Source organism: Xenopus tropicalis, chromosome 4 (assembly GCF_000004195.4).
Source record: "Xenopus tropicalis strain Nigerian chromosome 4, UCB_Xtro_10.0, whole genome shotgun sequence".
Lineage (NCBI taxonomy): Eukaryota > Metazoa > Chordata > Amphibia > Anura > Pipidae > Xenopus > Xenopus tropicalis.
In genome coordinates this window covers 123,527,904-123,552,218 of record NC_030680.2, presented here as the reverse complement: position 1 = coordinate 123,552,218, position 24,315 = coordinate 123,527,904, and the positions used below count along the sequence as shown (strand labels likewise).

General features: G+C 41.7%; 2 protein-coding genes across 2 annotated transcripts; one reads left to right on the top strand and one right to left on the bottom strand.

Annotated features, from left to right (window-relative positions):
- On the top strand, positions 1-6,877 carry mustn1 (musculoskeletal, embryonic nuclear protein 1). The gene is given in 3 exon segments (NM_001171656.1): positions 1-54; positions 4,126-4,246; positions 5,633-6,877. Coding segments are annotated over 3 exon segments (243 nt in total). The 5' UTR covers positions 1-39; the 3' UTR covers positions 5,740-6,877.
- A 2,873-nt stretch (positions 6,878-9,750) lies between these two features.
- Positions 9,751-22,382, bottom strand: eif3d (eukaryotic translation initiation factor 3 subunit D). The gene is given in 16 exon segments (NM_203744.1): positions 9,751-9,865; positions 10,251-10,344; positions 10,546-10,738; positions 11,006-11,148; positions 11,325-11,454; positions 12,034-12,119; positions 13,434-13,564; positions 14,647-14,794; positions 14,888-15,020; positions 15,991-16,112; positions 16,197-16,269; positions 16,347-16,432; positions 16,682-16,818; positions 18,048-18,093; positions 19,478-19,610; positions 22,294-22,382. Coding segments are annotated over 15 exon segments (1,659 nt in total). The 5' UTR covers positions 19,601-19,610; positions 22,294-22,382; the 3' UTR covers positions 9,751-9,851.
- Between the last annotated feature and the right edge of the window lie 1,933 nt (positions 22,383-24,315).

Sequence of the window (24,315 nt, the reverse complement as noted above, 5' to 3'; positions counted from 1 at the left end):
AAGGAATCCCTCTCATCAGTGTGACCCCGGCCAGCAGGAATGTCCCAGCCACAGGTAAGCCCAGTGCTGCAGGGCAGCCAGCTCTAAGCTTTTCATCTAACTACTAACAAAAAGCAGAGGAACCACAAAAAAACCCCAAGAAGATAGAACATAACAGTATTATGCACCTTCTGACTCGTGAAGGAAATCTTTGCTGTAGCCATATTCTTTTGTTTTATGCATGATATATAGCAGCCATTGTTCATTAGTTAGATGCCACCTTATGAGACACAATATTTTCATCAAAACTGGTTAGTGTTTATGAGCTTTGCATGAATAGCAGTGGATCTGCCCAAACAAAGTAATGTAGAAGAGAAGGTGAACCATAAGCTTTAAGAGCATGGGGCAGAAAGGGTTCATATTAGGAAATTTGCCCCCAACCTTGATGAAAGCTGGGATAAACTTGTGCTCTGCACCCAGAGTTAAGTAGAGTTTGCCTATTGCACTAGGCCAGTGCTGTCCAACTGGCCACGGGCCTCCCCTGTGTGGCCCCTCACCTGTCTGGCTGCTGTGACTGCTTACCCTTGTATAAGCTTTAAATGGTATCATTACTGAGATTTACTGGCCCCTGCACTGTTCCACCTCAGATTCAGGCTGTAAATCCCTGTATTTTTCACACCTTTTAGTCCCTGCTGTTTTCAGCATTGTGTCACTGTATGTACTGCCTGCCCTATGCTGCTTGTGTGTGCCATACTCTGCCTGCCTTATGCCGCTTGTGTGTGCCATACTGTGCCTGCCCTATGCCGTTTGTGTGTGCCATACTCTGCCTGCCCTATGCCGTTTGTGTGTGCCATACTCTGCCTGCCCTATGCCGTTTGTGTGTGCCATACTATGCCTGCCCTATGCTGCCTGTGTGTGCCATACTCTGCCTGCCCTATGCTGCCTGTGTGTGCCATACTCTGCCTGCCCTATGCCGCTTGTAACATACAAATACAGACTCATACAGAGGATAAAGGGGGACTTGCTGCTCATTAGAGCACACAATGTAAGAGGCTAAGAGATGCAAGGCACGAGTTTGGGTTAATCAGGGTTCAAAAAAGAAAGAGATGTGACACTTGGGGTATTGCATTTAGCAGGGGGCAGTATCTGGCTCTGGGCTCCCAGCAAAAAATGTTTGGGTTCCCTACACCCTGATGTTTGTGAATACCTGCCGATTATTGATATATGATGGAGAAAAATATAAAAGTATAGGGATTGGCAGGGTAGGAGAGGCTTCTGAGGAGGAGCACGAGGATTTATTATGGACTAGAGTGGTGACAGTCTATGGAGGGGAAAGCCAATCAATAGGGAGTTGCCGTAGTCAATATGTGACATGGAGAGTGAATTAGAATTTGGTGGCATCTTGTGAGATGAACGGCCTAGTGTTACAGTCTATAGGTGAAAGTGACGTGATTGAGCTATTGATGGGATATGAGGAATGAAGGAGGGGCCAGTACTGGGTTTAGGTTACTAGATAACCCAGAGAGAGGGGGTGAGAGTGCAGTTGTTAACTGTAATAGAGATTTCTGGGATATTATAGGGTTTGGTTTCATTATCAAGTAAAAACTATATATACTGTATAGATATATATATATATATATATATAGCTAATAGAATTAAAAAAGCTTCAACATTTAGATATCTCAGGCTGCGAATCTGTGTCCTGTATCTTATAAAGGCTACAAGCTAGGCTTCCATATAAAGCATGCATGCCATGGGGATGGTTACAGCGGGTGGTGCCTGGGTGCACAATATATTTACACGTGAGAGTTTGGAGAAAGTAAAGTCCCTAGTTAAAAGCAATGCACAGATACACATAGTAACTCGGGAATAGTTGCTAGACAATACACTTGTCCCATTGACTTAAACCAGAAATGAATCTATATCATTGGTAATTTCATTGCCAGTCATGGTGATCAACAGCATTCTATAAGTAGGGTATACCACTTTATTTACCCAGAAATATTTATATTATGGAATTTGGAACATATTACTCTGCATTATTTTGCCCCTTGGATACCACATTTTGCCACCAGCCCTAGGGTTGCCTCCTATCCTACCAGCCTGCAGGTGGAGGTGTTTATAGGTGTCATCATGGGGGTAGGAATTGGGCAGGCTTATGATGTCACTGGGCGGGAATGGTGGGTTTATGACATCAGGGGGTGGGAAATGGGCGGATCAGGTGAATGTTGGAGATGGGAGGGTTTAAAAGGCAGGACTTAGCAACAAAAGAAAATGGAGGGGAAAAAAAAGATGGACGATTGCAATTTTACCAGCAACTACATTGAATGTAAATTTGTATTACTGGCCCTGGCTGGTTATTTACCCAACCATATGTATATATGCATACTGACGGCATGGGGAATCTCTTGGCATGTACTTAGCTTACATTCCCTGCATGATGTGCAAGCTATGAGGTCCTAGGGCTCACTATTGCCTGACAGGCAGCTCTGTAATCTGCATCTGTCTCTGAGAGGTGTAAGGAACACGAGCAAGTGCTAAATGTACGGGCTGTAAGGGTTACACCTTTGCACCCCTTAGTGGCCAGCACTTGCACCCCTTAGTGGCCAGCACTTGCACCCCTTAGTGGCCAGCACTTGCACCCCTTAGTGGCCAGCACTTGCACCCCTTAGTGCCCAGCTCTTGCACCCCTTAGTGCCCAGCACTTGCACCCCTTAGTGCCCAGCTCTTGCACCCCTTAGTGCCCAGCACTTGCACCCCTTAGTGCCCAGCTCTTGTACCCCTTAGTGCCCAGCACTTGCACCCCTTAGTGCCCAGCACTTGCACCCCTTAGTGCCCAGCACTTGCACCCCTTAGTGCCCAGCTCTTGCACCCCTTAGTGCCCAGCACTTGCACCCCTGCTCATAGTAAGAGAGCCCCCTACATAATAAAACTTTGCCTTCTAGTGGCACTATTGGCATTCAACCTGAAATATGGTTCCTTGGTTTCCATTTATAATATTATTTGTTTTGTGAATCATTATTGCTCCTTAAACTCCTGTCTGATTTGAGGTTTGGGCCACTTAAGGGAAAATCTATAGATAAAAGGACATTTTATATAGGACACAAAGGACATTTTTTTTCTGTGTAGCAACCAATTTCAGTGTATAAATTCTGGATCCTGCATCCCTCCATCTGTTGTTTAATGTCGACTCTCAGACATTAGAGTAACTGAAGGGAGTCTTCACTCAATGCCAGGCGCCCCTCCTCTCCACTATTGCCCCTGGCCCCTGTAGGAAAAGACACTATGTTGTTATCTGTTTACAATGTTGCAAAGTGAGCAGCTGAAGGTGACCCTCTGAGTTTAAAATAGAAAGTAATGTCAGCTCTGTTCCCCATTACAAATGTTCCGATCTGTATGGAGACCTGGCACACTCAGCGCTTGCATGGCTGAAGAGTTAAATCAGTGATCTGCCCCAGATGAGTTTAGCATGCCATTGGGCCTATGTCAAGTGTGAGCGCATTCTAGAATCCTAACACATGGTGAGCACTTAGTGAGCTTCTGTTTATAACATGAACAAACCTTTGGAGATGGATGGCCCTATCTTTCCCCTCCCTTCCAGGCCAGAATAGTTATACCCCACATGGAAAGTAAAGAAACTACATTGTTTTCTCTTTATCTAGAAAGTGACTGCAACTGTAGGACAGCCTGTGTAGGAAGGATGAACAACGATGCACCGTTGTTCTGAATGGAAGATATTAAAAGTCTATTTTATTTCTCCATTCTATAGAATGTATGAGGGTACTAATACCTTAGATAATCATTGGCTATGGCTCACTGAGCTTTGTAGTAATAGTTCCTCGTGTAGCTCCCCTAACTAGAGCATTAGGCTGACAATAATAAGATCTCTACAGTGGTGACTGGCCATACTATAGTAGTATAGCTCCTATTATATTGTGTGTAGGATCTCATAGCTGTAGCCAACTCCATGTAGCAGCCTGCAGGCTAATGAGCTGGAGGCAGTTTATGGCCTAATTAACTGCCCATTGGGCATCTCCTCTGACTATGCCCTGCCGCTGTGTATGTCTGCCTGTATTATGGGAAGTAAGAAATATCTGAGTAGAGCTGTTGTCTGTATCTGAACTCAGATGTGTGCATGTTTGTCAGGGTGCCCCAGTTAAGAAGAAGAGGCCTGTGATGAAGGAGGAAGACCTTAAAGGAGCAAAACACAAGCTGGCCCACCAGGTCCCAATCAAATCCAAAACATACCAGGTTATGCAGGAGTGTGGTAAGTACAGGCTGCTTATAACTTCCTGACATTCATTAAAGGAACAGCAACACAATTTTTAAAAAATAATTCAAATATAATGTACTGTTGCCCTGCGCTGGTAAAAGTGACATGTTTGCTAAAGAACCCTACTATAGTTTATATAAATACCTCGCTGTGTAGCCCCGGGGGCAGCCATTCCTGCACCGGTACAGCTGGGGTGTTTGCTACAGAAACCCTACTATAGTTTATATAAATACCCCGCTGTGTAGCCCCGGGGGCAGCCATTCCTGCACCGGTACAGCTGGGGTGTTTGCTACAGAAACCCTACTATAGTTTATATAAGTACCCCGCTGTGTAGCCCCGGGGGCAGCCATTCCTGCACCGGTACAGCTGGGGTGTTTGCTACAGAAACCCTACTATAGTTTATATAAATACCTCGCTGTGTAGCCCCGGGGGCAGCCATTCCTGCACCGGTACAGCTGGGGTGTTTGCTACAGAAACCCTACTATAGTTTATATAAATACCCCGCTGTGTAGCCCCGGGGGCAGCCATTCCTGCACCGGTACAGCTGGGGTGTTTGCTACAGAAACCCTACTATAGTTTATATAAATACCCCGCTGTGTAGCCACGGGGGCAGCCATTCAAGCTGGAAAGGAGAAAAGGCACAAGCACATAGCAGATAACAGATAAAATACCATTGTATTCTATGGAACTTATCTGTTATCTGCTATGTAACCTGTGTCTTTTCTGCTTTCTCCAGCTTGAATGGCTGCCCCCATGGCTACACAGCAGCTTATTTATATAAACTGTAGCAGTGTCACTGTAACACTCAGGTTGCACAAGGTGTTACTGCCCCTTTAAGGTTATGAGAATATCTATAGCACAAGTGTTAGGAAGCCTACATGCTCCTCCTGGTACAAGGTTATATTTTAACATCTGTGAGCAATTCCCATTGTAACGGAGGCGAATGTGCCTGGCTCATAATGATATCCTTATAACATCTACAGCGTTGCAGAGGTCCCCCAAATACATGGATATTCCCCTTGCTGTAGTTGATGTGAGGGTTCATGAGTCTCACCAATTCTCATCACCTGTACAAACAATTTAGGGGAACATTTATGGCATGTACATTGTAATGGCACCAAAGACATTTCAAGTCCTCTTCTGATGTTGGAGGCTCAGGACTTGAGGTGAGTTTGCAGCGCTGCCCAGCTGTACTGTATGTAAGATGTATGCAAAGCTGAGATAATACATATTGAGGCAGTACCTGCAGGAAATGTTCTAAAAACAGACACAAACACCCCAAATATTCCAACAGCCACTGGTATGTGCCGTACAGCTTAGTCTTGCTCTTCCCAGGCCAACGCTGTAGGTGGGAAATCATTTGATCCTCTTTATTTGCAGAACAATCTGGAACAACAGCCCCTTCTGTGTTCAGCCAGAACAGGACAGGCGGAGAAACAGCCTTTGACAAGCCAAAGGAAGGCCCAGCGAAAAGTGTCTTTGGTTAATGGCAAAAGAACATTCAAATAACTCGGCTGCCCAGCAAGTCATTTTTGTTCCCACCTTCTACTCATTGTGCTGCGCACATCATGCAGAGTCTTACACTATATCCGCGCCAGTCATTTCACTGTCTGTTATCTGTTTCTAAGTTACTGTAAGACTTTATTTCATTGCTCCTATGGTCGGGCTGTGCTGCATTATCTGATATACTTTCAGTAGAGACCCATTTATATGTTTTCTAAACTGGCTCTTCAGTTATTAAGTCAACAAAGGAGCCAAATATGATTTTTTAGATTTCCTATATATAAAATGGAGGAAGTGAATACAGAATTTGTATTTTCTAAAATCCAAACCCTTACAGGTCCTTAGGCTTTGGCTGGACCAAATCAGAACACCTCTTTTCGTCATGTGACTTTACTGGGCTGGGGACCTAAACACAGTCATATCACCTACTCCCCATCATCAGGGTGATATGGTTCAGTCCTGGCATTTTTCCTATGTCAACATATTAAGGTGGATTCAGGACTAGACCATTTCCTGCCTGGTGAGGGATCACCTGCTTTAATTGTTGCATTAAATGTAAAATTAGGACTTTTCCCGTTAGGTACTCATCCCTAACAAACTAAGGGCTGATAATCTGAGCAACCTTTATAGGCTCCAACTGTAGAATAAAAACGGCGTCCATATCTCAAGTAGCCAGTAATGATATTAGAAGACAGAATAAAGAGAAAGTTGACCTTGTAGCCTTCTATTCAATAAGTGAATGACCTTGTAGGAGCAATTAGTTATGATTGGTCTATTGACCAGCAGCGACAGCTCGACTTGGCAAGAGAGATTTACTGTGTTCCAGTTAGTTCTATGATTGGTCAGTGTATAAGGCCCCAACCTATTCACCCTTCCACACATTCAGGCTTAGTCCTTGTAGTAACTCAGTGCCACTGGCATCACACTAGGCTTCTGCTCGGGGTGCTAGATAGTGTCAGGGTGTATTAAATGAAACCTTGTAGAACAGTGCACCCAGTCACAGCATCACTGAGAAGTAAATGTGTGTTGTGTATTAGCCCTGATCATTCTTGTGTCGCTATGTTCTTATATGGTTTGTTTTTTTTAAACTTTCCTGGTTTTACAATTAAACTTGTGAACAAAGTCTGTACAAGCGAGTCTGTTCCTCAGTGTGACTGCTTTATGCTTGTTTTATTGTCTCTATTAATCATGACTAGAGCTGAAAGCTAAAAAACATAATACACTGTATAAAAAAGTTGGAAACACAGAAGGCTCTTAAAACCTGCACCAATACTGAGCACCCCATCCCTGATTTCATGGGAGTCCTCCTCATTCCTTTGTATAAGGTAATTAGAAATAATTTGCAGAGACCACTCATCCCACACTCCCAAAACATGGAACTGGCTGTAGTGAAGAATGTGGATGGATTTTCATAAAGTTTTACATTAGTCCCACCCTGCTTACCCCTAAAGGTCAGATCTTATCGACCATCCCATAAATCAAGTTCCCGGTGGGCTTTGTGTTCCATTTTAGCCCAATCATTATTCAGCATGGCCAGGTCCCTCTGATCAGTGTCCTGCAAATCCAGTTGGGGCAATGGAAATCTTACCTTTGGCACTTAGCTATACAGGATTTGAGTTGATCTTTTCTCACTACATGAGAAAGTCACTGGGCTCTATACTGTAGGTTCCAGGTACATTTACAAATAATAGAAATTCCTACTAAAAGTGTGTACCCAAATTAAGAGACCAGCACTCACAACCAATTGTAGGACACAAAGAATATATTGGCATTCAGTACTTGCTCAGACCCACCACCTTGCACATTATTTGCACAATAATTGTGCTTACAGCCTAGAGGTAAATGGAGATCACGGATAGCCAGACTCTGTGGGCCAGAACATTCAAACAGATGAGCAGTACATGCTGCTGATTGGTTGTTATAGGTGACTAGGCAAATATTGCATAAGTTATTACATCACCTCCCCCCAATGGTTCTTGCACTTTGGCACTTAGGACAAAATGGCATTTTATTAAAAAGTACATATCGGTTATGCCCAGTGTAAGTTTATGGAAGGGCAGAAAGGACATTTGTTCTGCTGAGTTCTCAGCATCTCAGGACCCCAGGGATTAAACAATTAAAAGTATGCGGATTATATCAAATATATCATACACATCAGGGAAGTTAAATCAGAAACCCTCCTATATTCCTCTGGCAGCCTTTGGATTGGCCCTGTAATGCTCAGGGGTCCCCAATCCACAACTCTGGCCCTGATGAAATAAGTGGCTGGACACACTAGCGGCTACAGATAAAGATTCTTTTTGCTATAGAAATATTGTATCTTCTCTAACACACTTCTATTTGCTTCTTTTCTTCAGCTCAGCAAACTGAAAACAGTGGTCTAATTAGAGGGGAGCAGACCCCATTTCATTTCACCTGTAGACCCCCCTCCCCCCCGTGTCCCACAATACCCGATTGGGAGCCCCCTCCAGCTTTTACATCTTCTGTAGTGAGAGCAAGATGTGCAGGTGTTGGTCACAGGGTCCCAAGTTACACAACTGACTGAAGCAATAAAATACACTCTTTACCCTGCATTTCCCCTTTAATTGCAGCAATGCCAGTATTGCTAATGTGAATGAGCCCTAAGTCTATCTGTAGAAAGATGTTAGGAGAGGAGTTTAGTGGTGCTGGGAAAAAAAAAATCAGCGAGTTCATTACAATTCCCTTTCCAACAACATTCCAAATAAAATCTCTCCCCCGGGACAGGATTCTTCGTTGGAATGTGCATGGGAAAGTGAGTTTCTTACGCAAGCCAAACAAACTTCTATTAATTCCCTAACTTCCATAAGAGTTTATCAGACCCCCAATTCACACATGGATTAAGGCTTTCTGAAGTCTAGAATCCATAGCAGAGAGATATGTCTAGCCACTTCTAGCTCCACAGTAAGACATCCTTAAGGAACAAGCCATTTTAAAGGGAAAGTATAAAGAAAATAACTAGTAATATGTATTCTGCATTTAGCTTTCAGTACAAATACAGGGCAATGGAGGTCTGACGGAGGCACCCTTAGGTGCCAGCCCTAGCCCAGAGGCTAAATCCTCCAATAAGGAAAGATATAAAATCTATATACAAGAAAACCAGGATTTCAATTTCATCTCTATTCGAAACACTTTCTTTGAACACACATTCCAATGAAACGGCCTTCCAACCGTACACTTTGCAGATAGTGGATTCTATTATTTCTCCAGTACCCAATGCGCTTTAGAACATTCCCTTTCCTTAGGGTCTTTCCCTTCTGCTTTTATTTTTTCTATAAAATTAGTTACCAGAGCTAGGGAATTGACATTTGCAATGTTTGGAAGTTCCCCTATGTTCTTCCTCATTGACATTTAATGAAACTAAAGAAAAACATTTTCATTTCAGGGATATCAGGAGATGCACAGAAGTTTTATTTTAAGGCAACTCAGTCCTTTGTACCTTATCTTAGTCCCTGCAGGCTGTAGTAGTGGGGTGGGGACTGCATCTTTTCACCATACGAGGATGAAGAAACGTCCCAGTTATGTTACTATACTTATGTCACACTTTGGATTGAGGTTACCCTTTAACAGGTCACAAGGTTACATATATAACAACGCTGTACTAGCCATTCAGCAAGAATTACAATATCTAACCTCAAATCCTATCCTAATTTATCTTTTAGCCGGGCTTTCGGGTGTAGCTAAAAGAGCCTCTCTGGCACTGTCCCAGGCACCCAAAGGCATGCATTAGCCCATCAGTTTGAGTAGCGCTGCCTGAATCAGAATGAGTGTAAGGGAGTAGAGACACTGTTACTGTATCTCTCTGTAGTGGCTATAAGCAGACTAAGCTGCATAGGAGTGTGTGTAGACTACCACCTATTCCTGTATTAGAATGGCTTATAAACAATCATAAAAATAGCTTTTTCCCCCCTTGTTTAGCACAACTTATCTGACCTATTTCTAAACAAATTATAAAAAATCATCATCAGAGCAAGAAATAGTAGGAAGCGAATAATCTTTATTAGTTTTTCAATAACAGGGCATCACAGAGGATCCATGAGGAATTTTATGAAGTGAACAGATAAAGCCATCAGAGTCTTCAGCTTTCCTCCTCTGAAAAGAGAAGAAATTAAAGATCAGACATGTCCCATATAAATATCTTGCAAGAGGCTTAGATCAGTGCAACTATAGCATGTAACAATGCATTTACATCTCTCTGGGTTCCATACTGATATTAACTAGTAATTAGTAAAGAACTAACATGTCCCATAGTACTACCCAGTAAAGAAGGCTAAAAAAAAGTGTTAAAGTCAATGAAAAAATAAAGCAGATGATCCCTTTCACTAATACAAATGCAGAATTAGAAACGCGCCCCATAATAAAATCCCATTAAAGAGCTAAACATCAATGCTACATGTGCATTTAGAATTTCTGCAGTATGTTTGTGTATATGGATAAGGTGGCTGTGCTGTTATAACATCCCATCCCTAACACGTACCTTCCACTTCCTCTTCTTCCTCCTCATCATCATCATCATCTTCCTCATCCGAGCTGAAAGTGCCATCAGGTAGGCTATAGATCCGAATAACTTGCTACAAAGGTGAAAGAAAACAGCAGGATGAGCTGCGAGTTAGAATAAGCAAGCAGAGGACATTGCTAAAGCAGTATCATGATACCGTCCTCGGCCCGGCAGAACTAGATGCTAAAGCAGGAAGGTACCAGAGTTAATTCAGGCTTTTAATAGACCTGGTCCAAACTACTGTAGCAATGATAAAAAGGCGAGATTGCCTTACCTTGTTTGGATCTTTCAGTATCAGGTATTTTCCCTCATCCAGCTTCATGCAGATGTCCACCACACAGCGCAGAATTCCCCATGCGTTTTCCATGCTCAGATTAATCTGATTGGCAAACTCATTGGGCTTAAACTGTTGAGTGCCCAGGACCACATGACGAGTGGAATCCTTCACGTGGCAGCGGGATACATAGCTAGGATAAGGCACACAGTTTTAAGTGAGAACTAGTTTTACTGCAACAAACATATAATTGGCAGAGAACTGTCCTGGCGACCAATATTTTTATAATTCAGCTCCTGTAAGGCAATTTGTAAAAGGCTATTGCTGGAATTTACATTACAATTTGTAAAGCAACTTTCCAGCGTCAAACTATAACCATGAAGTGAGGTCCCACTGACACATAATTAGAGTAAAAGCTATTTGGATCATTTCCTAATTATTTCAGTGGAAGCATACTTACCCTAGTTTTAGGTACTCTGAGCCAGCCAGCAAAGCACAGCAGGTCCAACGGGCCAGTTTGTAGCTGTTATTCTTAAGTTCGGTGGCAATCACTGCCCCTCTCTGGGAGTCCAGCTTCTGTCGCCAGTCCACTCCATTACAATACTAGAATGCACACAAAAGAGCACGGTTTAGGCTCAGAATGTACCAAGCATTCCCTAGTGGGGTGGGGTTAGGGTGTCAAAATAAATGATAATATAATAATGCATGGTAATATATCAAGCACAGAACTTTACATTAAATTGGCATTATTTGCCGCGTATGCCTTCAGTCTAACTTACCCTGGAATCCCATTCATTCAGAGTCTTGATATTGACAAATGACACCTCCCCATTGGCCCCAGTCATGAAACCATCATGCTCACAACGCACCACCAAGTCAATATCATCCCCGAGCTTCCAACGTCGGTACCTGAATAAAACAAAAGGAACTCGTTAAAACACTGATTGGAGGAGCAAACTTTGTTTTTGACATTACATAGCTCGCATTTCAGCTTAATTTCAATGGAAAAAAACATGATAAAGATCTATTTAAAACCTCATATCACCGATTTCCCTCTTGGATTCAAGATGGGACCCACTTAGCTGTTAGAGATATACGAGAAAGATCCTATATCCCAGTTCTGAGAATATTCTAAACAGGTACATTTTTCAGCCCAAATGACCTACAAAGTGGACCTCTAGTATGATCTTGGAGAGTAAACAGGCATTCTTCCCAAACCTCAGCCTAACTGGCCTTCAGCCTGGCCCCCACAGAGCACTCTGTGCCCTTACATTAAAGGGGTAGCCCAACAGTTTAAAAAGCACTGGTCTATACAAAAGCTTGTTCTGCATTACAACAAGCCAATAAAACTGCCGCTTAATAAGGAAAAGGAATTTCTGCATCTTCTAGAACAGGCTAAGTGCACCTGTATAGGCTGATAAAACACACAGGTTTTTGGCATGATGCCTATTAAATTGTTACAATTATTTTTTTATGACAAGCACCCACCTATATGCTACAGATGCTACTTCATTCTTGTCCACATCATCCTCTATGAAGGGATTTGGGTTGGGAAATGTGTGCTTCTCTTTGCCCTGAAAGAGAAAAGGAAATTCCTAGTTATAAAGGTGAAAAGTCTTGCATCTTGTAATCCATTTGTCATCTCACCAGCCTTGAAAAAAAGATTGTGATTTTGAGAAATATATATCATTATTAAATTAACCCGAGGGACACAGGACCAAAGTTGTCACCTAGAAAGAAAATCAAACAGAGGGCAGCAGGCGGAGCCAAAAATGACCAACACCTGCAGAACTTTGCATCCAAAGCATTTGTGAGATGCTGCAAAAAAAAAAAAAAAAAGTGTAGAAAAGAGGGCCAAACGAATGCCAGAGCTGATATTTGGTTCCTGAAGGCCCATGAAGTACTCCAGACCTGGTCCTAACCTTGGCACTTAGAAAAAACTGAGCTGTACTGTAGGATATGGCTTGAGAAGGAGGAGCCATTTTTGTTCCTTAACAGTAACACCAAAATATGAAAGTGTTTTAAAGTAATTAAAATATAATGTACTGTGGCCCTGCACTGGTAAAACTGGTGTATTTGCTACAGAAACGCTCCTATAGTTTATATAAATAAGCTGCTGTGTAGCCATGGGGGCAGCCATTCAAGCTGGAAAAAAGGAGAAAAGGCACAGGCTACATAGCAGATAACAGATAAACTCTGTAGAATACAATGGCATTTTATCTGTTATCTGCTAAGTAACCTGTGCCTTTTCTCATTCGAATGGCTGCCCCCATGGCTACACAGCAGCTTTGCTTATATAAACTATAATAGTCTTTCTGAGGCAAACACACCAGTTATACAGTGCAGGGTAACAGTGCATTATATTGTAATTACTTTAATACGCTTTCATATTTTGATGTTACTGTTCCTTTAATGTCCTGCCTCATACAGGTGGAAGCTATACCTACAGTCCCTATGTCCCCCAAAGCTATAGTGAGAGTAACTGGGTCCAAAAAAGCACCATTATAAATTCTCACATACATATGAGACACACTTGGCACCCAAATTCCCAACATAATAATACACCCTAGTACAGCCTGCCTATTGAGTGATACCAACTATTTCCAGCCAACTAACTACAAGTAGATTTAATCATACTATGAACAAGAGAACATTATGGGTAGCATATAAAACATAGGTGCTCAGTGACACCAGTGCATTTGCTCATACAGCCAATCAGATGTATGCTTTCATTTTCTGCTAACTATTAAAAGTAAATTGCAGACTGCTTGCCATGGGCCTTTGCTGTTAAGAAATTTTATCGCCAATGTTAGTAACTGAGGCTTCACTGTCTATAGGCTTCTATATGCCTATATTCTATATGAGGCTTCTATAGTCAAAGCACTCACCATGCGAAGGCATTGCTGGGAGAAATTGTGGTTGATGTAAGTGGCCTCCATGGCCAGATTCCGTGGGGAGTTTAAGGAGTTCACGTCATCCTGAGGGGGCTCATTGGCAGTTTCGCTCACGGTGAGCAAATCTAGAGAAGGACATAAAAATTAAGCAGCGTGCCAAGAAAAACACAAGAGAACTAAACACACAAAATCATGTACAGAAGCACTTTTCATTGCATGCCAATCAAATCATGGCTTTTATATCTATACAATCTAATCAAGACAGTATTACATAAGTAGAGTAGGAAAAGGAGTTTTAGGGCTATAAATAGTGCACACAGGGCATTTTTCATGCCACTATTTATCCTGGCTCACTTCCAACAAAATATCCAACGGATCAGGCCACAGCCAATAAGTTTAATTTCACTTAATTAACAACTGTAGTTACAAGTGCCTCTTACCTTTGTGTACAAAGTGAAGCAACTTGTGCTAATCCCTAACTTTGCCTTTTTAACGTTATCTTTCCACAAGAAAAGTTACCTTGATCAGCCCCATTTTCCATTTGCATAAGTCCATATCAGAGATTTAGACTTTACTAAGATAAACTATGTAATTTGTTATCTGTCTATGGAAACAACTGCAATATAACATTATGTTAAGGTTGCAGTTGTTTGTGCATTTTACACAGTCATTCAATATGTATCACTATATAGAACACTAATGGACCTAGGTGGAGCAGGCGGCAAACTATATTTAAGGGTGTCAGGTTACACATCTAGACCACCAGGTTCAGCCATTTGCTGTAAAATATTTGAACACAGAACATTCTCAGACAATACTAATCTACAGGCTACCTTAAGCCCAATAATAGTGAAGTTAAAAAAGATATTCTATCTATAAAGCTTACTGCATTTGTGACACAGCAACCCTAAGGCTGTGAGGATACACAAGTTTGAATCTGCCCTCTAGGGCTTTACCTATCTCATAATGGCCATGGCGACAGTGCACAAGGAGCTCTGGGCTTCTGGAGGGCTTGCTAGCCATTCTCCAGTACTGATCAGTATGCTCAGTGATGTGATTATATAAAGCTAACAAGGGGAAGCTTCAGAGGCATGCATCTGGACTCTCAGCTCCCCTTCGTACCTCCAAGCTACTATATTAGGGTTTGAGGCTTTGGTTGCTACAGAGCTCACAAAGCTTAGACTGGTGCCACCTTTTGCCTACTCACCAAAGTCTGAGTTGTCTCTCTTGTCAAAGAAGATCTTCGACCCCACCCTTTGGACCACAATGTCCCAAGAATTGACTGAACGTGTGCAACACATAAGCGTGGCAAGTATAGCATCAGTAGCAAAGACATTGCCCTGAGTTTTAGCCAACTATGGAGAAAGAATACAAGAAAAGTTATTAGGTGTCAATACATCACAAGGTTTAATTTGTAGAAAAAAAGTCCAAGCAAAATGGTACCTCACCTTCCGAATAACAGGATCATCAGTGGTAGTCACTGTGTGAAATATTCTTTTAATACTCTTCAAAGGTCTCTCATTTCTGGTGGTAATGCGATCGAATGCTTTGTCATAGAATTCCAAGGCCCCACAGCACTCTCTGGCATGAGGAATGAGAAGATTTAAAATACTTGCCTAGATACATTATTTCCAAGAAATAATTAGCATTTTATGTAGGTTAGCATGCAATATTAATATTGCATTTAGGCCGCCGCCTACAGAGCAGCACGATGGTGAAACTGACACAGTTCTTGTGAGTTCTGTATATAATGCCTCAGCACAGAAACCTTCTGAAACTGCCTACAAAAGTACAATAAATAAGGAAATTAATGTGGCTTTGCATTATTAAAGAAACACTAACACCAATATGAAAGCACTTTAAAGTAATTAAAACGTAACGCACTGTTGCGCTGCACTGGTAACACTGATCTGTTTCCTTTAGAAACGCTACTACAGTTTATATACACACTCTGCTATGTAGCCATGGGGGCAGCCATTCAAGCTGGGAATAAAAGGAGAAAAGGTGCAGGTTACATGGTAGAAACCAGATAAAACACCTTTTTTTTTACGTATTTTACAGGGCTTATCTGCTACATCACCTGTGCCTTCTCCTTTCTCCAGCTTGAAAGGCTGCCCCCATGGATACACAGCAGGGTATTTATATAAACTACAGTAGGGTTTTTTAAGCAAACACACAACTTTTACCAGTGCAGGGCAACAGTACATTCTTTTTTTTTTTCATTACTTTGATACATTTTCATTTCTTGGTGTTACTGTTCCTTTAAAGTGGAAGACATAAGAATACATTTTAGTATCTAGGTTCTTAAAAGAAATATGAGCAAAGGGTGGGCGTGGAATCCGTATTCTAGTCAATGGCCCTAACAAGCAGAAACGATTTCACTTCGAAAAATGAAAACCCAATTAATACAAATCCAGCAAAAAAGATAAGTTGCAAAGCTGCTTAGGATACTGCCATCTAAAAGACACTACAATTAAAATAAAATTCCCTGTTAATGACAGGTTTGTTGAAAGAAAAGTGAGGCAAGGAATAAATCACAGTCATCACTCACATGTCTAATGGATCAGACACCTCCATGTATCGCATTTTCATCAGCCGTGGGAAGTCCATCTCCTCCTTTACCTCCCAGTCACTCCGCACCTCTACAGAGGAATCACGAGGTTTCAACTGGGCCTGCAAAAAAGGAATACGCTATGTGAAGCATACAAAGGTAACTAAAAGCCCCTAAGAGAAAACAAGCACTGCTGTGGCAAGTACCTGAGATTTCTGATCCCACTTCTGACGTACACCAAACTGTTTCTGGAATTTCTTCTGAAGTCTTAGGCGATCCCTGAAATTAGAATTCTCATGTCACACCGTAGGATGTAGAAGCTAAAAATGACAGCATGTAGCCAAAAAGTCACTTACCTCTCTTTCTGCTTGGCGCTCTTAGGCAGTGTCTGCATGTTAAATTGCAGCATATTCCGCCTGTCTTTGTCCCGACGGAGATTCCTCTGCAAGAATGGAAGACAGTATATAAAATATAATCTCCAGCATGAAGTGCTTATGTAATCATGCCCCTAAAGGTGTTTATATGTCTGATAGCATGCTACTAATACCCTGTGTGTGTCACAGTATAGTAATCATATTAGCACAGGCCCATCAGGCCTTCAACATGGTTTTGCAGATGCCAAATATTATAAAGTAACACAAATCAGTTTACTGCCACAAGCATAACAATTAACTTAATCCTCCCTAATTACCTGTGCAAATCGCAGCCTGTTCCTTTGGTATGCAGTCTTCTGCATCTTTGTGGTATCCACGAGCTGAAAGCTTGTTTCATCCTCATCATGGAAATATGCATACTGGCTGCCACCTCCAAACTGGGAAGAGTATTTATCTAGGAATGAAAAAGAATCAAGATTAAGCAAGAATAAAAACTGGCACAATGCAGAGGTGGGAAGGAAGAAATATTCTTTAGAAATTATAAAAAAGAAATTAAATTAAAGGGTAAATGACACCAATAATTTTTGTGAAGTCTTGGATCACCTTCAGCCAATTCCTTTAACCCATAGGTGGCTGCCTTTATAACCAATTCCTGACAAAGCCCAGTTTCAGCAAGTCCAGTCTCCAAAAAGAGTAACTGGCTTTGCAAACAACAGTTCTTTAATATCAAAGAACCAGGTATTCGTGGGAAAAAACAGATCAATAAAAATCAGCCAGGAGCAGCACATCTTCTTAGTACACTGACAATCTAGTTTGAGTTGCCCAGGACCATCCAGTCCCGACAATCTCTGAATACAGACACCAGCATACAGATAGTTCCCTGTCAAAAATGACAGGTGTATCATCTCCATTAAATACTTTTTATTCTATCCCCACTGGATGATGATTTGGTCTATAAAAAAAACCAACTGCGATTGGGTGAGATTAGAACATGAAGTTAAACATCCTTGATGTCCTTATGTAGATGTTTAGGATCTTGAGGTCTAAGGCCAGAAAATGTGGTCCATCATTTTTGGCACATTAATGACATCTGAATATTAACTAAAGAATATCTTGGCATAATGGGAGCTTTGACCAAGGCTCCAGTTCCCTAGGAGGAGATGCCTCACTTAAAAATCAAAGCCAATTAAAAGGACTGATAGACCAGTGATCCCACATCTCCTGTGGACAGCAGCAATAAAAAAAAAAAAATAAAAAACCTGAACACACAAATACAGTGGTCAACTTACACCTCTGGGCAAACCCTACAAACGCAACATTTTCTGGCAAATAAAATTTACAAGAGATTGATACAGTTTTAAAGTTCATAAATCAATATGACTGAGTTGATTTGATTCTAGCCCACTTCTTCTGAACTTCACTGAAGTTACAGCATTGGCAATGATCTCTGTGTATACACTTTGTCCTTTCCTGCCATAAGCAGTGCTGAACTGCAGTGAAGCTGAATCGCTAGTACTGCTCAAATGGATTGTAACTCAGGCACAGCAAATAAGAAACCACCTGCTTGCAGCACACTGCATAATCATAAGAAGTCAAGAAATGTTTAAAGAAAGTGGGAGAAAAGCTCTAAGCTTGGCTTATCAGCAAGCACACAGTTAAGATATGGGAAAGTAGCACACTTACTGGTATATCTCTTGTCCTGATATGTGGCCCCAGTCCAGTCTGCAACCTTATCAGTGAAAACAAGAAATACTCATGAGCCTTAGAGAGAAAGACATGCACATCATGGGAGCAATTTGTTTTCATGTTCTTTCATTTGTTCAGCACAGTCAATTATTTACCTTATGAACAGATTGCAAGCTCTATAAGGCTAATGTAAGGCTACCTTCCTTGCACACAAGTCTGCCAGTGGAAAAACAAGACCAATACCATCCAAAATCACCAGTACAGACTACGGCTGATTTGGCAGCTGCATGTCATGAAGGCAGGTTTCAGGCTGAAACCCAACCTATTTTAATCAGTGACAGGCAGTTTGCTTTAATGGCCATTGCAGTCTTTACCAGTGGTATGAAATTGTAGTGGCATTTCTTTTGCAGTTGTGTGCAACATTAGCCTAAAGAGTAAATATTAGCATTTTATATCTTTTGAGTATTCATTTTATGATGTTCTGTTAGCAACTCTAACAGGAAGGAGTGTGGGAGTAAAAGAAAAATTGGCTAGTGTAACATGTAGCATGTATGTCTGCCCGCCCTTGGTTTGTATGTGAGCGCAGTCCCTCATATAAGCCAGAAGGCAGACTTCAGTACTTGACATGGCAGTTTTTTTTTTTATTTGGGATTACCCAATGGCACATAGTGTCAAAGTATATTTCTCATGAAAAGGCTTTATTTATATGAAACAGTATTTTACATATGGATGGTTTTATGGGATATAGTTTTGTAGTGACCAACATTGTTTGGTGTTATAGTTTCCCTTTAAAGGGGCGGTTAACTTTTAGTATGTTAGAATTGCCTTTTCTAAGCAACTTTTCAATTGGTCTTCATTAATTATTTCTTATAGTTTTTGATCTATGTGCCTTTATCTTCTAACCCTTTGCAGCTTTCAAATGGGGGTAACTGACCCCAGCAGCCAAAAAAATATTGTTCAGTGAGGCTACAGTTTTTTTTTTATTGTTACTTATTATTATTTACATTTATTTATAAAGCGCCAACATATTCCGCAGCGCTGTACAATAAGTGGGTTTCATACATTGGACATACAGAGTAACATAAAAAGCAATCAATAACAGATACTTTTTATAACTTATACTTTTGTTTTTCTATTCGGGTCCTCTCCTATTCATTTAGCCTCCTAGCTGCTAAGGTAATTTGGACCCTAGCAACCAGATAGCTGCTGAAACTCCAGAGCTGCTGAACAAAAAGTCAAATAACTACAAATAAAAAATGCAGACCAATTGCAAATTGTCTCAGAATATTACTCTCTACATTATACTAAAAGTTAGCTCAAAGGTGAACAACCCCTTTAATCAAAAACCCACCCCAGAGAATAGAGACTGACACACTAGGTTCCCATCTCACACAAATTAATATTTATAAGATAAGAATAAAACGTACCTTGCCCAGTCGGTCTCCTTTGCTGAAGGGCTGGTATGGCATATCTTTAAACTGATCGGGTACAGCGCATGGGCCCCATCCCAATGGGTTGTCGTTTATTACTGGAGCCTGAAACTTTGCCATGTTGTGAGGCCTGGAGGAAGGAGAATGTCACTGATTAAGTTACTGTCTTAGTCAAATGCTCTGAGCATAATCATACCGAATGCTACAGATTCACATGCAGGTACAGAGGATTTTTATCTCCAATTTGTGCAATTCGGCGCAAAAGGCAGAACCCTGTCCATTAATTGGCTGATGTGGCCTAGCATGTATGTGTGCCTTGGCTTGTTTGTGTGCACTGTGAATCCTATGATCCCAGGGGGCGGCCCTTAATTCTTAAAATGACAATTTTCTATTTAGGATTATATTTTATGAAAATGGTTTATTAAAAGAACAGTAACACTAAAAAATGAAAGTAATAAAAATATAATGCACTGTTGCCCTGCACTGGTAAAACTGGTGTGTTTGCTAAAGTAACACTACTATAATTTATATAATAAGCTGCTGTGTAGCCACGGGGGCAGCCATTCAAGCTGGAAAAAAGGAGAAAAGGCACAGGTTACATAGCAGATAACAGATAAAACACTATTGTATTCTACAGAGCTTATCTGTTATCTGCTAAGTGCCTGTGCCTTTTCTCCTTTGAATGGCTGCCTCCATGGCTACACAGCAGCTTATTTATATAAATTATAGTAGACTTTCTGAAGTAAACACACAACTTTTACCAGTGCAGGGCAGCAGAACAGAACATTATATTTTAGTTACTTTTATACACTTTTTTTGGTGTTACTGTTCCTTTAAGATGAAGCAGGGTTTTACATACAAGATTGTTTATGCAATATATTCTTATACAGACACACATTGTTTGGGGGCATAGTTTCCTTTAATGAAAGTATACAATCACAGCAGTTTCATCTCAGAAATGTAAGCCGTTTTGATTGGGTGACCTTACGACAGACGTACAATCAAGTCACACGTCACTACTGTGCCCAATACACAAACAAGCATGCAAAAACAAGTGATTTAAAAATATTCAATTATATCCTGGTATCTATATAACACTGACACATTAACGCAGCACTTTACACATAGAGATTACATATAATTCACATCAGTCACTTAAAGAGTAAAAAATCTATTCTACCCTGCTCCAATAATTGCCCTATCCTTTCCAGCAGTTATTATTTTAAATGCTTTATTAGAAAATACATTGTAAAAACGTTGCATCTGGTCATTTCAAATACGGCGATCCAGAATTGATTGATCAACCTTAGCCTTCCTTCTGTATAGTGGATTTAAAAAAAAAAAGTGGATTTAAAAAAAATTGTGTTACTTTTCCTTTAACCAGTGGAGCTTACAATCTAAGGTCCCTATCAAATTCAGATGAATGGCAAACTAACCTGCCTGTACCAGAGTAACTTGATGAAACCTATACAGACACAGGGATACAACCTCCTTACAGAGAGTGCCCTAGCTGGAATTGAACTCAGGATTTGAGTGCTGCCCACTGATCCAACATGCTGTGCATTATCAGAGGTATCAAGCATTCCAGATTCCTGGTGCTGCCAAACAGAGGGACTATATGCAGTACACATGATGGCATTTGGGTGGGGGTGATGTTCCCAACATATATACATTGTAGTAAAATGTAGGCTTTACATGTCCTTTAAAATAGCTGCTACAATTCATTCAAACACCACATATAAGAGGTACATATGTGTGAATAGCATTAAATAGTTAGGTTGTGGTCAGTATTAGAACATAATTGTAATACACTGGATTGATTAAAAAGTGTTTCTGACTCTACTAAAGGGTGGCCCCATTTAGCTGCCAAGGAGACACTGGCCAATGAGAGGACATGGTTGGTGATGGGACCCACAATTCTATGATCCATTCATTCCGTATCCGCGGCACATGAGAGGCTGAAATGGAAAAGCAGGGTTGTTGCTGAACCCCAATCTCTACACATTCTGGGCCATCAGGGAACACAGTACTGCCTGTAGCTGGCAGCTGTTAGAGACACATTCACACCCAAACACCAGAACATGAATAACAAGCTTCTCCCTTTGCTACAGTGCCATGTTGAAGCTCATGTTATCATTACATGTAAAAAGTAAAACTGCCCAACTGGTAAACTCCCAGTGTACCCCCATTTGTATGTGTGTTTGGGCCTGTGTGCGGAGGGAGTGCCAGGGCCTAGTCTGAACCCCTTTGCCAGGCAAACATGGCTTGTGCTGAGCCCCATGGGGAATAACAGGAGCCCTGCCTCCCAGCTGAGACCCACTGACACCAGGCTCTCCCAGTACAGGGCGAACAGACCCACTGACACCAGGCTCTCCCAGTACAGGGCGAACAGACCCACTGACACCAGGCTCTCCCAGTACAGGGCGAACAGACCCACTGACACCAGGCTCTCCCAGTACAGTCTCTTACGGCCGGTTTGTGGCCAGTAGGGGAGAGACATAATGAAATACAGGCGGGGATGAGGCTTAATGGGCTTATGGCAGAACCTAGTTATAAAGCTGAACTGCAACTTTCAGAATTAACCTCCTAGTTCAGCACTGTTGCCTCTTACAGACCGCTCAACGCTGCCCTGGGCTCTGACACCAATAATAAAAGAAAGGCTAGCGTATATATTGCACTATAGTTACAGCGCCCATTGCGCAGGCCTCCGGTCCTCCAGGCTTCATCCCTCCCCAGTACAACAGAGGCCTCCCGTTCTCATGGCGCCTAATACACCGTAACGGGCACCAGCCGCTCCCCCTCTCTGGATTTACCTTTTGTTTCAGGGATTCCCGCCGGATTCTCCGCTGGATGTCAGCGGATTATTCAAAGGCCTCAAACCAGCCTGTTCCTAGATACCGGCACTTTGCAAAGACCGACCAAAAAGCAAACCAAACGTACGTCAGCAAATTTGCCAGAACTGTCGCAAAATTCCCTATTTACCCAATGCTACAGAGAAGTTACTGAAAGGCGCGATGTACGGCCTACGTTCTCACGCCGCTACCATAGAGTTGCAGTGTAAGTACCAGAGAGAACCATAGAGACAGTGCCATAGAGAGAGCGCCATCCTATTGGATAATTGAAGTGGGCGAAGCTGCCGGCGGGTTTAGCTGTCTTGTTCGAACTGTTACAGGGCTGTGCTGTTCCTCATCGCTCGGCAGTCAGTGTATGCTGAGAGTTGTAGTCAAACCAAGCCACACAAGCACAAGATCACTGATTTGCGCCCGTTGAGGGATATGTATACCTGGAAACACAATTTCTAACGCCAGCCATGCCCCAGACTCACACGTAGCATATGAAGTCTATATAAACTTGTGGGTTTTGGAATTCCTGGTTATTTTGTGGGGAGTAGATTTGAAGTTTATATGGGATCATACGCTAAAGGGCACATAACTGAACTTCCATCTTATTGGTTCGTACATGGCCAGCTTTAGCATGATGGATGTGTGTGTGCCTTGGCGTGTGTGCACTGAGAATCCTATGATCCCAGGAGTGTAAATGACAATTTTCTATTTAGGATTACCCAGTGGCACATACTACTGAAAAAGTATATTTTATGAAATTGGTTTATTTAGATAAAGCAGGGTTTTACATGTGAGCTTGTATGTGCAATATATTTTTATAAAGACCTACATTGTTTGGGGGTATAGTTTCCCTTTAAGCATCGCCATCTATTCAAACTGCAGCAAAATATAGAGATGTGCAAGTAAAACAAAAATTATTCAAATGAATAATGTCTCAAAACAGAAATATTTTATGTTTTATGCTTTGGCACCTCCAGTGTAATGCTGAAATGGTGCAGTTGAGCCTAGGGCACATTTGATAAGTGCCTCTTTAAGGCACCCAAAACTTGTTTTTTGAATGAAAGAAATACTAAGCGAGTGTTTGGAACCAAAGAACAGAAGGGGGGGGGGGGGTGAAGGGAGGGGGGTGAAATCCAACCAACTTGCAGCTCAGCAGTAAAGTGTGACTGAAGTTTATCAGAGCACAGGTCACATGGCTGTGGCACCCTGGGAAATTAAGAATATGGCTAGCCCCATGTCAAATTTTAAAATGAAATATAAAAAAAAAAGTGTTTTTTAAAAATATACAGTGGCTTACAAAAGTATTTGGCCCCCTTGAGCTTTTCCACATTTTGTCACATTACAGCCACAAACATGAATCAATTTTATTGGAATTCCACGTGAAAGACCAATACAAAGTGGTGTACACGTGAGAAGTGGAAGGAAAATCATACATGATTCCAAACATTTTTTACAAATAAATAACTGCAAAGTGGGGTGTGCGTAATTATTCAGCCCCCTGAGTCAATACTTTGTAGAACCACCTTTTGCTGCAATTACAGCTGCCATTCTTTTAGGGTATGTCTCTACCAGCTTTGCACATCTACAGACTGAAATCCTTGCCCATTCTTCTTTGCAAAACAGCTCCAGCTCAGTCAGATTAGATGGACAGCGTTTGTGAACAGCAGTTTTCAGATCTGGACTGTGACTGGGCCATTCTAACATATGGATATGTTTTGTTTTAAACCATTCCATTGTTGCCCTGGCTTTATGTTTAGGGTCGTTGTCCTGCAGGAAGGTGAACCTCCGCCCCAGTCTCAAGTCTTTTGCAGACTCCAAGAGGTTTTCTTCCAAGATTGCCCTGTATTTGGATCCATCCATCTTCCCATCAACTCTGACCAGCTTCCCTGTCCCTGCTGAAGAGAAGCACCCCCAGAGCATGATGCTGCCACCACCATATGTGACAGTGGGGATGGTGTGTTCAGAGTGATGTGCAGTGTTAGTTTTCCGCCA